The sequence below is a fragment of the Caloenas nicobarica genome, chromosome Z (assembly GCF_036013445.1).
Source record: "Caloenas nicobarica isolate bCalNic1 chromosome Z, bCalNic1.hap1, whole genome shotgun sequence".
Classification (NCBI taxonomy): Eukaryota; Metazoa; Chordata; class Aves; order Columbiformes; family Columbidae; genus Caloenas; species Caloenas nicobarica.
The window spans coordinates 21,853,768-21,868,075 of NC_088284.1; the positions used below are offsets into that span (position 1 = coordinate 21,853,768).

Sequence of the window (14,308 nt, forward strand, 5' to 3'; positions counted from 1 at the left end):
TACTAGAGTCCCCTTCTATTATATTTTTATAAGACACCTTACAAAGCATGTAAAATATAATTTTGACAAATGTTGATTTGGGAGGCTTCAGGTTGTTCTATTGAATTAGTAACTTACCAATATAAATAGAATCCCAACCCATTTCTAGTGCTGAGACCAGATATATGAGACCAGAACAACTATAAGAAGTTTAAGTACATTTTATTAACAATGCATCCCTTTGATAAGATTATGCTTCAGAAGGCTTTTAATGCCCATTGACATGAACAGTACATACTATACCATAAAAAGAAAAAAAAAAAAGAAAAAAGAAAGAAAGAAACACACACACACAAAAAAAAAATCAAGGTGGGCAATACCATTCTGGGACAAGCCTCTGTTTAAATTATACACAGCTCAATGCAATATTCTTACGGAAAATATATAAATACTTTTTCTTTTTATGTTACAGGTATACAATATAAATCAGATTTCAATGTCTGTTCAGTGACCTACAAACACTAGAACCTCCAAATATGTAGCAGCGTATTACTAAATAAAGACCACATGCGACAGGGAGAATAAGTTTTGAGATTTTTCCTGATCCCTTCCCTCCTCAGAATGATTAATTTTGATAATCTCTTGTAATGCAGTTTTAGGGATGCTGACAGCCCAGAATTGGAACAATTTTTCAATTAAATCTACAAAATGTCTGCCTTTTTCCCCCTAAGACATTGCATCTTGTGCTAAAACACTCTAGGCAGGGACAAAATGGCATGTTACACTTTTTGGCATAAATTGCATTTCTCGAACAAAATATTGTACAAAGCAACTCAAGCAAAATGTGCAATTTCTGCATGCTGTGGCATTATTGTCCGTCTGTTAGAAAAACAGTCTAAAGAAAATCTACATTCTTTAATGGACATACAAACCTGTTGAAAGCAAAACTATCCAGGGAACGACAATCAAGAGTTACACAGAAACCAAGGAGCTGGGGGGTTTGTAGCGCGTTCCTGAGGGTCTTTTATGGTTCTCAGATTTTACTCTCAGCTAGTATACCTCTAATAAGCACATGAGACTAGAAGTGTTAATGGGATGTGCTTTCAGCTGGCTCCAGGGAAGCTCTCAGCAAGAGAACTTGTGCACAAGCCCTGCCAGGAGGTGAGAAGAGACCTCAGAGATGCTCCGGAGCCTGGTGAGAATTCCTCCGCTGTGACTGCTCGGCCTGAGCTCTCCTTCACTTACAAGGTAACATCAGCTTCCTTCCGCCCAAAAAGCTGAATACCGAGACCAGGACACAGTCTGAGAAGAAGCAACAACTCTTTCATCTCTCACTAGGCTTGAATTTTTACCCATTTCTTGAATAGCTACCTTTCCCTTCAGGCACCTGGTAAAGGTGCTGTAGGTTTTTTCAGTCTCTCTCACTGCAAATTACAACTCACTTGTTCAAGGCCACTACGTATGTTTCAAAATAAAATGACAAAAAGAGGAGTGGGATTCTCACTGCTGCCTTTTTGGAAATAGTTATAAGGGTAGCTTACCTCTGTGTGCCAAGGCACTGTGCCCTAAATGACCACATACTTTAGGACTTCATTGTGTCTTGGAAAACACAATAAAACCTAATGAAGAGTCCATTTAGGGTACATGTCAGGTCAAATAAGAACTGTCAGACAAGGAAAAGCAACTGTTTTAAGCATAACATGCCAAGGGCCCAACATTCAAGTTAGGCACCTCAGAGCCTCATCATCTCCAACTCCAAGCCATGTCAAAGACAGCTGGGAGCATTCAGCACCTCTGATCTCAGGCAGCTGAAAAGGCTTCTCTCTGCAGGACACTTGCAGCTCCCAGCTTTGTCCTCCTCCTCCCCACCCCATGGAGAGACACAGGGCCCCAGGGAAGTCAGCAGGAGCTCTCTGGCTGGCTCTCTGCCCTTTGGAACGGGCTCTGCCATTCCACCAACTGCGAAACCAGCCTAAGAACACCAAACAGCTGCTCTACTAGACTAAACGCAGTTGGTCTCACAGCCAGCCTCTCCTTCCCACAAAGGCTCTTGCCTCACAGCTGAGTATTTTGTGTAAGCACACTGAATCACTCAGGAGTTTTCTTTGCCACAGCAACCACAGTGTATTTGTATATAGTGTAAGCGAACGCTGTATGCTTTCTCATTTAGCTTTACCATTTATTTGACAATATCACCAATCATTTGGATGGGAAAAATACAAAGCAGGTGGTCTGTCAGCTTCCCTTGCAAACCTTTCTAGCTAAAGTGGAAAGATTCTTTATTCGGGTTAATATAAACACGATTTTTATTTACTACTGTTTTCTTTTGAAGTCTTATCCTGAAGCCAATAAAACTCCAAAACAAGAACTTTGGAAGGGATATTTTCACAAAGAAATCTATAGAATTACACATTCACAGTTTATAACTAGGCGAATATCAACTTCCTTCAATAAGAGCATCCCTTCATTTGTCAATTAAAATGGAAGTCACGTGAGCTTAATGTGTAAATATGTAAATTAATTCTAGAAATGTTGTATGTTATGTACACTACAGACTCTACATCCTTGACGCATACTTGTTGAAATCTACTGACACTCATACACTTTCAGAAGAAAAATCATGTTTTGTAACTGAATTTGCAGCCATAATTTGTACATCAAGTTTCTGTTGTCATGGATCCCCACACAAGCGAGTGCTTCAGAACACATATGCATTTCAGGATGGAGATTCTTTCAAAAGTATATTGACACTGCTTTTGCTTACCCTTTTATAATCAGAGGCCTTCCTATGGTTCTTTCTACATTAAGTGCTATGGGTTAAGCGGGTAACAAATAAACAAAGGTGTTTTTTTAAATACAGGTGACAAAACTTGTTTATTTTGCTTTAACTGCAGAAAATAACATGGAATTGTTTGATATAACTCCATCTAGTTATTCAAACAAATCTCTTATACTCTAGCCTAACTGAGGTAGTGCTTGAAACTACTGTATAAGATATGCTATCCCCATTTTTGGGAAAACTACGTTATTTCCTTTGGAGTTTATACCACTATTTGGTCTACTGTGATTGACATTTTGGTTTAGAGAACATTTATTTCTTATGACCAGAGAAGTCCAATAGTTATTGGTGTGGTATGTTTTCAGAGCATTTCAAATATGCCTCGACACATAGATATATTATTTCTGTCACTGACCATAGAAGAGTTGAATCAGTTTCTTTTTGCTCCTTCTTTCAGTGGGAACTCATGAAAAGATAATCTTAGGAACTACATTTGACTACGAGCAGCAACTTACAATCTGCTTTACCAGAACCTGGTGGTATGCAGTGCATGTAAGAACTCAGTGAAGTGATAGCTGCAAAGCAGTGCTTATGTGGCAAGATTAAACTTCCAATAAGAACAAATAAATTCTACATTTCACTAGGAATCATGTTTTACTGTTCACAGGACTACTTATTGAAATCCCCAGTAGCGTAGCTAGTAAGAACAGAATTACGAGCATAAGGATAAATTTCACTTAAGTATTAATCTCACAATTATAAAAAATGGTAGAAGTGAATGGATAAAAATACGTTCTACTTAGTACAGTCCAGCTGAATTATTCACCTATATCAAAATCAAAGGGTAACCCCTTCTATTACAGGCATTCTAACAAAGGTGGCCATGCTACGGTATATACACGTTTGCATATATTTATATTACCTTTGTATAAAGGCTTCTGAATCTTTAGCTCCATGATGAAAGTGACAGTGATTCTTGCCTTTTTCTTTTTTTAAGCTTGCACTCATTAATTTCAAAACCTCACTAGTAATGTGATAGAATCAACTATTTCAGTCATTAACAGTCACTGTATCATTAAACTTTTGCAACAAGTCTTAAACACCAATATAAAATTATAAGTACTGCTGCTCCAAAATTTGGTACTTAAGGCTTTTCACTACAAATATTAGTACTATGATGCTTGATCACTCATCCATTGAAAATTCAAATAAACCTTTGTTTTTATAAAAGGCTGTTTCTATGGAACTTGGAAAACACTCATTATGTCTTCTCACAAAAGCTGCAATGATTAAATGTCTTTAGTTTATACAATATTCATTTATCGGATACAAATCATGCTTTTTAAAGGATTTTAGTTAAGAGTAAGACCAACACTTGTAATATGAGCATGAGTGTAGAAACTGCAAACACATGCATATAATTCAGGGAAAACTATCTGATTTCAGCATTTTACGTTTAAATGATTTGTTATTTCTAAACTCAAACTGTAGTGAAAATCCTTAACTGCTTCAGGTAAGATACATGTACATAAATGTAATGAAATTGGAGAGACTGCTAATAAAATGACTTACAACTATAGCAATATTAAAATAACTTAAAGGAAACCTCAGATTGACAGAGGCTTTTCTTTCTGTCTGAAGTTACAAACCCCCAAGTAGTGTTATAAACAGTACAAAACCCAACAGAGAAGGGCTGACATTAATCCCCTTGATGTCCGCGATTACAGCGCGGCTCCCCATTGCTGGCAACAGAACGCACCCTCATCTCCCCGATTCCTGGTATCCAGGGGTTAAAAAACAAGGCATCGTTCTGCTTCTCTGGGAGAGAGTTGGAAGTCAAAGATGTCTCTGCACATTGTCCTATTTTTTTTAATTTATGGTAGAAAATGAAATGAAAACTTGTGGAGGTGTTCAGTGCTCGGCTCTTGCATATACTGGTAATTACTATTATTAAAACTATGGTAATGTTTAATAAATCCCCAAAGGGCTCAAAAGACAGGGATAGTAATTGGTTGAGGAAGGAAAAGTTTTCAGTTCAGTCTTCAGGTACCAGTAGCTTCTGGAATGGTCTGGAAGATGATGCTCCAAGCTTTTTATCCAGTCAGTCAGAGGTTGTCTGAGAATTTCAGAAAGTCTATATGCAACACACGGTACGAGACAGACGTCAGGATTCAGCTGATGTATCGATTACTGGCTGTTTCGTTGGTGTTGCTAAAATAGCCTCTGCTTCTTCATGCATCTAAAAGAAAAAGACAGATGAAATATTAACATCAGAGATTTTCCTGGAGAGTCATGATAAAATGGTATCCTTTAAGACATATCTGAAAACATCTTTTATTCAGAACATGAAACCCACACCCGGCTGGCACATTTTGTTGCATCCAATGCATCTGAACCCTCCACTTACTTGTAAGAACTGTACATCTTGGAATAGCTCCTGAATGAACCTTCTAGATGGAAGTCGAAATGTACAATGTGCTAACAAGTAGGACACCTCAGAGTAAAGGCAAATATCATCAAATGCTTGGGGATATTTCTCCTTAATTCTGAAAAACAGAAAAGGAAAAAAACCCAAAATTTTATAAGTCTTGAAGAGATTTCCATAATTTAAAAAAACCCACTCCGTTAGATTTTGATTGTCATCATTAACAGAGTAGAACTCTTCAGTAACAGGCAGTATTAATTCTGGATCTGACAAAGCAAGAAAATCAGAACAGACAGCATTATTTTGTTCCAAACTTGAAGAAATCTATATTAATGAGATGAAACAGATCATAAAATTTGAAAGTAGTACAGAATCACTGAGACCACCTAGTCTTAAAATAATAAATGTACAAAGAAAACAGTATAGCAAAGAATTGGCATCCACATGTACAGTAGTAATAAAAAATATGGAAAAACTAAGTTCATTAGCTGTAAGCATTTTTAACACTAAAATAAGCATTTCTGCATTTTCTTTTAGCAGTTGCATGACAGTTTCTACTGCCACTAGCCCAGAAACATTCAGATTTTATTACGATATATGGCGCCAGTCTATATACCTATATTTTAACATCATTTTTTCTATAAATTAATTCCAGTAGCTGTATGCTTACTCAAAGCAGATTTCTGTTTCTCAAGAAGTTACTTTCACTTTGTTATCCTGCCTGATATATATTTATCTGACAAATGTAACTAAAAAGAGTTGTTTCTTTTTTTAAAGAGGAATGATATACAGGTTATGTAATGAAATATCACTACAGTTGAATTACTGATTTTAAAAAGACTGAGGAAGAGTAAGAAATTGAAGACAGAGCAAAAAAATAAAAAATAAAATTCCTTGCTTAGCGTTTACATTATATCCAGTTATTCCCAGTAACCTACAATAACATCTGCTTGACAATTTTGTGAGAAGTCAGAAATAAGGTTAATCACTATCAGAGATCTTAGACACTACACATAACTAAATGTTCTAAAACGTCTAAAATGTATTTAACTTACGTCAGGAGTCCAGTTTCATGGCCTTTAGTTCCTACTGAACTACTCAAATTGATTACTAAACGTAAGACTTCTTTCCGCAGAAGTATTCTGCACACTGGTGTGTCATCTGGGATTGATTTTACTCCTGGAAAAACAAATTAAACAGTATGGAGTTTAAACAGAATAGTCTTTGATCATGCTAATCTTATTCCACATAAGTTTGTTTTAGCATTCCATAAACATAGAGACACACACTTATGTATGTATTCTGAACTACCAACGAGTATTTCCATTGAAATTAAAACTCAAAAAATTAGCTTTCAGGAATTTTAACAAAGAAATATTTTAAAAAGGTAAGCTACCATTTAATAAATGGAAAAATATGCGAGATTCAGCTACGGTGCTGTCTCTACCACTAAATCATGTCACAAACTGGGCGAGTGATTATCTATTCCATTTCTATCACATACTGGAGAAGTTAGCAACTAGGTACTTCATAAGAATTTATGATAATTCAAAAAGTAAAATACAAGCCTAAAAAAAAGTCTTTCTCCTTACAGAAATGCATTTATTTTATTTTATTTAAAAAAAGGCAATCAATTTGCTTATAATGAGAGACACAGAGCTATTTAATAACCTACGGAAATGCCTTATCGCAAAAGGAGAAGAGTTTAAAAGTATATTCTCCCATTTGTGATAACCCTGGACAATGCGACTACCTTCCTGTATACTGATTAAATCATCCAAAGGTGGATTTTTTTTTTTTTCAATAATCATGGAAACGAGCATTACTTTGTTTCAGTATGTATAAATGAAATATTATTTTTCCACAACACCTAAAAAATACTTTAAGAGTTATAGTCTCTACTAATCATAAGGCTTTCAAACTTACCTAATACAAGCTCTGTACTCTTGGTGCTGCCAGCTGAACCGTGGGATACTGCATCACTACAGCCTGAAATTCCAGAAAATTTGGAGGAATGCACATCTAAGTGATTGTGTATGGTCTGCCCACACCAGTCAGTATATGGAATGTCTGAAAAATCTGACATAAATAAGATGATGCACCTTTATTATTCACACTTTTCCTCACTTCAAATGCTTTTCTTATTTTTCAACAATCCTAAGTACGCAAGACACTGATGCACTATGTACTGTGAATATACACCAGCTGGAAACTAGATGTTGGATTTTAGACAAATCATACTCAAAATGTCTAAAAATTATTTTTTAAAAATCTTAAAATATTTGAATGAAAGTAATCAACTCCTCTTGACACTGACAGAAGTCTAAAAACTGTAATAACACATAGAGCTCTTATTGATATGTCTGTGCTCTACTTTATATAACATGATAAAGACGCTCTTGCATACCTATAACTTTTTTGCTCATACAGTTATCACAGGTGTCGCAAAAAGGGCTCTGGCTTCGTTGATGGAAAGATGTGACAAGTAAGATTCTTCTGCAGGGTTTCACTATCCATGGACTTCAGCATTTAGATGATGAACATAAAATTGAAACTTTTAATTGTTGCGCAGTCGACAGAATCATGGAAGAACATGGGTCTGAAGGGACTTTTGGAGACCACCTAGTTCAATCCGTGGCTCAGAGAACCGCTGACCTCAAAATGAGATCAGGTCACACTGCAAAGAGTTTCCCCTTATGTTCAAGGGGAATTTCTGTTCCTACAGAGTGTGTTCATGGCCTCTCATCCCCTGGTTCTGTGCTCTGCCGCACCTGTAATCTCTTCATGGTACTGGAAGGGTACAACTGGGATTTTATTTGCCATCCATCTCTTCTTGATACCAAACTCAAGTTCCAACTCAGCTCTTTGGGCTATTCCTCACATTTTGTACATCATCTCCCTTGCCAACTGTACTCTTTATGTGTTACTAACTGAATGTGTAACACTGTTGTAGAACGATGACAAGTCCTACTAAGCATCCATGACTGGATTATCTTGTTATTACAAACATTGCAGAAAGGCATGTAACAGCAAGCTCTGTACAGAAGGTTAGAAAAAAGTAATTCTGAGTCTGATCTGAATCTTAAAATATGAAGAAAAGTCACCAAAACCCAGAAATTACTGCTCAACTTCAGACTTCTCAGATTTCCTTTCTTTTGCTTCATGGTACAGACTTGCTTTGAAGTGAGACTTTTCATCAGTTTGCCAGCAAGTATCAGTTTTCAGGACATGGATTTCAAGTACTAACTATGGCTTCAGATTTTATATTCAGATTTTATATTTTGATAAGCTCTTAGGAAGATTTAAAAAAAAAAAACCCACCACATTTGCACCTAGACATACTAACACCAGCAGAAATAGAAAAGCTGAAAATGACCGTAGAAATACCACTGCTTGCACAGTCTTATCAAGGAGAATTAATTTCAAGGTCAATAGTGAGTATAAAAAAAAAAAAAAAATCAACCTTACAGATTAATCAATTTTAAAAATTAACAAAAGCCATTATTTTCATTCAGTTTTATCATACTTCCCCACAAGGAACACTAACCTGCACGACTATATGAAGAGTTCACTTTGTTGTTAGGCTGATACCCCAGTATTTGAATACAGACACAGTAAAGGCAGTTCTCATCTGTGTGCTCCTGTAGCCCTGTATCCTCTGTATCTTCTAAAAACTGAGAGGCATCCGAACGGCTGGTATTCATTATTTCTGTGAGACTGATCTGCTGTCGGAGCATCTGGAAAGGGCTTTTGACAACATCACTTGTACCTGATGGAAGACCTGTAGATAAGCAATTAGGCATCAGAAAAAAACCAAACCATGCAACCAATACGATTTCAATTAAATTTTCCCTCTTAAGCCTTTTAAGGCTGGGGAGGGTGTGTATGGGAAGATCTAGAAACTTTTTTTTAAGTGGTTAAGCTCCCATTTGGAAAACAGACATCACATTTTATTCTTGGCTTATCATATGTAGCAAAACATTACAAAGGACAGAATTCAACCTCTAAAGCTGTACACACATACTGTAAGAAGATAGGTGGTAAACCCTGACATGATATCAACACCCATGTAACACTAAAATGTTACCAACTTTCATAATGTCAAACAAGATTAGTACAACAACATACCAAATGTTTAAATGACATGCGCACCAATGAACACAAACACAATATAAAAACCTACGATTTAGTGCCTATAGTAAGAATAAACTAGACTCAACAATGCAGAAACAAGCCAAAGACACTTTAGTGACATGGGTGGAAAATACCAACAAATACAATTTTGGACAAGAGTTACTTTATGTTGAAACGTAGCAAACTACAGAAACACACTTTGAAGAAAATCAACTTCATATATTACACTGACAATAGGAAAAAAAAAAAATCAGTAAGGTGTCTCTTTTTGAATGTAAAAAGTGCTTGTAAAAAAGTTCCAATTAACTAGCAGGCAAGACAACAGCTACCCTATACTACTTTAGGACCAGTTTCAATGCTTCCAGTTGTCCTACTGAAAAGACACATATTGACACCCTACAGATTTCTGACTACTCTGGAGTAAAAAAGAAAGCACATTCCAGAACAAGCCAGGCATTACAGAGCACCTGCAATTCTCTTGTACCATGTGTTGTCACCTCTACTGATCAACTGTCATGGCAACATCACAGAAAGACAAAATTTACTTTCTGAAATATACACCTAATACCTTTATTGGTTCCTATAAATTCACATGTAATTGAAGGAAAGTAAAAATGTAACAGCTCAATATGTGTGTGAAATACATATTCCATTTTAGCTTAAATTTTGTTACTTTCTTTAAAGCAGTACCACTACCAGTCTTTGATTAGCATTAGCTCATACTATAATCAAAGAGATATAGATTTTCCCTCACTGTTTATTAACACAGGGTCAAGCTGTGTTTTGAAGCAACATCACATTATCTCAAACTAAATAGAAGAGGGAATTAACGGCCTGCTATCCTGAATCCAGAACATAGCTCTCAAAACTTAACAGCTAAAAATAACCTTTTCTGTAAAGAAAAACAACAACAACAAAAAATCAACAAAGAAACCAAGACCCCACCCAATGTCCAAATAAATAACAGAAAGGTACACAAGAGGAAAAAAACTAGTACCTCCTGCATCAGGTGCAAAGACTCTAGCTCCACGGTCATCAAATGGAGGTGAAGTTTTCTTCTGGAAATATGGAGTTTCCTTTACCTGGATAATTCAAGTGAAAATATAAGTGTAGCACAGGTGATAACTACACACCAAGGAAAACCAGATTTTTACGAAGAAATAAAGTGGTGTCCATTTTTCACTTCAGGAAAAAGATATAATTAGAAGAGGAAATGAAGAATGGCTAGTGAGTACTAAAGAAAAGTCAAGTGAGAAAAACATACATTTGTAAATGAACACTTATTATGCAAGGCTTATGAACAGTCAGTAAATGTTAAAAGAGTGGTGATAGACTGCAAGGAAACCAGTGACCCAGAAGTGACTTTTAATGATCTGTCCATATCACTCTACACTACTGGAGATCTCGGGAGAGCAGTGCAAAAACACCCAGGACATCTAAAATGTTGCCTGTAAGAAGTTGTAAAGTTAAGACGTGCCACAACTCTACAAAAAGATTTGAGAGAGAATATACGAGGCAACATAGATATGCCATAAAGACCATGAAGAAGAAAGAAAAATCATTCATTTCATAAAGGTGGAATAGTGGTAGGTATGACAGCAAACCTTGCCTTTGCTCTAGCTTTAGTAATTTTTTGAGATTAGTTAAGAAAGTAATTTAGGTTTGAAAGGCAAAAACTAAGTAAACTAAAGATAAGAAGCCCACCAATTTACCTTTGACATAGACCATGTCCTGTTTTTGATAATTAGGTAACAGAATATCAAACCCTGTGATGCATCAGTGTGTTTAAACCAAGTAGAAAGAGGAAGGCAATTGATAAGACACTTAAAAGAAAATAATTAGTTTCAGCTTAAATACATATATCTGTGAGGTTAAGTAAAGACAATTTAATACTATGATTATGTACATAGAAATAAAGTAATATTTTATCAACATCACAGCAGCGGGAAGTTAACTGTGTGATTATGCACATCATTTATAACTTACAAATGAACATATTAATTAGTTGGTTAAAGAGGTATTAACAAATGTCCACAGACTACACTAATTTTAGTGTAAAAGCTAGCTGTCGACTAAAAATCTTATGACAGCATGTTTATGCTACCATTGTTTAACACTCTTCTAACCTAGTTTGTATCACTATTTTCCTAATAGCACAAAACAGACTAGCGATTTTCTGTAAATAGGGTTAGATTCTGTGATTGTGTGTGAAAAGAAACTCTTGTTCTCTAAAATGCACTCCTCAAATATACCCTAGCCATTTTTCCTCTTCTCCCTCCATCTAATCTCTTCCAGTGAAAATGCAACAGCAGACTACCCATCAGTATGAAAATGCAAATGAACCCAGAAGGGTATCACATACATACCTGAAATATTTCATTGATATCCACTGGGAGAGCAAGGCCAATGTAATCATCAGAGCTACCATAGGTAGCATTAGAAACCATGGAGCGAACAGAAGAGGAACGCTGAAGTGTGTTTTGGTTAATAGGACTTAATAAATCTTCTTTATCTAATGAAGCATAGCTTAAAGCTTTCATGAACCTGTAATATTGAAATAATAAATCACAATCTTGGTACGTCTCTCATTCTGACACATTAAAAGTAAGAAAGATTGCTGATGAAGACTATCCTCATCTTCCCATTGTAGAATCCAGAGCTTGTTACTCTGTCAAATTACAACTATAGGCTCATTGCTTTTTTCTGCCTCATACTACATTTCATGGTTTGGCCATTGCTTGGGTAAATGTTTTCTTTCTTTAAAAGTCCTGGCATAGGGATCTGAAAGATAGCAGGGTGAAACTTACGAGGTTACCAGGTTCTGAAGATTTACAGTCCAGACATGATTAGTAAAGGTCGAGGCTTTTAAACTGCTGTCTTGTTTTGAAATGTACCTATACACTGAATGCAACTTCCCTGTATTTTCACAAACTCTGAGTTGAGCAGGCACATCCCTGCAAGCACAGAGCTTAAGCCTGCTAAGGAACCAGTGATGCAGAAAAGGAACATATTTTTCCTGTACTCTAAAAGGGCCACTCATCAGATCACTCAAGTATGGAGAAAGAATGCACAATGAACAAACCTGAATCTGCGCAGTGAGCAGAGCTGTCTGTGACAAGCAACCCAGAGAACAAAGAAATAGGTTGGGAAAACGAGACAGGAGAGGAGGGGAGGCTGGAGAATAAGTTCTCAGTGCTAATTAGAGTCCTGATGATGGAAATCTAATGTTTGGCCACCTGACATTTTACTTCTCATTGAAGATAAAAACCTATAAATGTTTTCTGCGAATCAACCAGTGCAGATGGTCTCTATGTTGTGGATTAAAGCTTCCTAGTAAAGAGACACTTCAGGAACAGTAAATTTTTATTATATTAGCGCAAATAATTATACATTGGGAGGTAAAGTACAGTAAATATTTGATTTCTTGACTTTCTGCCTTCAAAATAATCTTCTATCATTTTTGTGGTTTAGATGGGCAATTAAAATGTCTTCTTATCCCTAACAGGTTTAAGAGATTTATACTAAGATGAAATTAATTTATCGAGGTTTGACCATGCAAGATTCAAGACACTATTTTGCCATGGGAATGCATAGAACACAAGTTATAGGATATCAAAATTTTTATTGCTACTAAATAATTCTGACCCTTGCTAATGACAGTAGCATTGGACTTACAAGAAAAGTAGAGCCATACTTGAAAAGGATGAGAGGAAATTGCTTCGAGTTGCACCAGGGGAGGTTTAGATTGGATAGTAAGAAAAATTTCTTCATGGAAAGGGTTCTCAGGCACTGGAACAGGCTGCCCAGGGAAGTGGTGGAGTCACCATCCCTGGAGGTGTTTAAATTATATGTAGATGCAGCACTTAAAGACATGGTTTAGTGGTGGACTTGGCAGTGTAAGGTTGGCAGTTGGATTTGACAACCTTGTACGTCTTTTCCAACCTAAATGATTCTAGGATTCTATAACCTAAAAAAGTTACAAATTATTTAATAATAAAGCATTCTACAATTACTCTCAACATAAAATTACAGAGAGAAGTATTAATCCCAAACATTTGTCCATGCTTTTCCTGGAAAAGCTAAAAGATATATCATTACTAGTGATCAACACCAGTAAGTTTTCATAAAAGCATGTCTGCAGATGATATGGTGAGAGCCCTGATCAGGATTTGAAACATGAACATTAACATTTTTGGCTGGTCTTTCAAGACAGAGGTAGAAAATTCAGCCCCACAAAATAATTTATGCAAAGAAATACGCTTTTCAACCTTTTCAATGAAAAGACCAACTGGAAACATCACAAAAATCATTTTACAGCTGTCGGTTGCTATGAACCCATTAATCTGTCAATGAAGCATGAATCAAAGAAACTTTTCTGAAGACTGACAGAAAACTAGCCTTGGCAGACAAAAAGGACAAAGTTTCTTTCCAATTTACTACTTAAACAGCAGTTAAGGATAATATTTAGATGGAAGCAGTAACGTGCTCTGAAATTAAAAGGACAATTATTCTGTGCAGACACTCAGCTATAACTAGTAAGAAAAACACATATACTAGTTACATCGTAGTCTTTCCAATGAATCATATTAGTAACCAGCACAATCTGGTAATCTTTTGTAATATGTATACCTGCAATTTTTTAACCTTCTGAGAGATACGAGCACTCTGGCCATTTCAGTTCCATGTTAAAAAGGTCAGCCCAAATCCTTGAGCCTAACCACCGACACAAGAGATGAACAACTAAGCAATGGAGTACTGTTAGTACTGCATGCAGAGTCTCAGGATTAAAGTCCACTGCAGGGAAGCTGTTCTGCATATCAAGGGCATGACTGCAAAGAATGGTACAACATCACTAGAGCCAGAACAGAACCTGTACTGCTACCAAAATGACACCAGTTTGTTTCCGCACCAGCACAGGACAGTGCAAGGAACAGCAGTTCTGATTTCCAGGATAGTGCAGCTTAACTACTGAATCATTCTTAATATAATCA

At 36.2% G+C, this 14,308-nt stretch overlaps 1 protein-coding gene across 3 annotated transcripts in view; it reads right to left on the reverse strand.

The window, feature by feature from the left end:
- Positions 1-222: 222 nt before the first annotated feature.
- RICTOR (RPTOR independent companion of MTOR complex 2) overlaps positions 223-14,308 on the reverse strand; it is an 85,352-nt gene continuing 71,266 nt past the window's right edge. The window contains exons 32-38 of one of the 3 annotated variants that reach the window (XM_065655552.1): positions 11,684-11,861; positions 10,315-10,399; positions 8,731-8,964; positions 7,110-7,172; positions 6,239-6,362; positions 5,166-5,304; positions 223-4,997 (exon numbers count right to left, since the gene is read on the reverse strand). In XM_065655552.1, the coding sequence (XP_065511624.1) occupies positions 4,923-4,997; positions 5,166-5,304; positions 6,239-6,362; positions 7,110-7,172; positions 8,731-8,964; positions 10,315-10,399; positions 11,684-11,861 (898 nt within the window). In that variant the 3' untranslated portion in view covers positions 223-4,922. Of the gene's footprint in view, positions 4,998-5,165; positions 5,305-6,238; positions 6,363-7,109; positions 7,263-8,730; positions 8,965-10,314; positions 10,400-11,683; positions 11,862-14,308 lie in introns of those variants that run through there. The other 2 variants (XM_065655551.1, XM_065655553.1) reach the window with 2 other exon arrangements.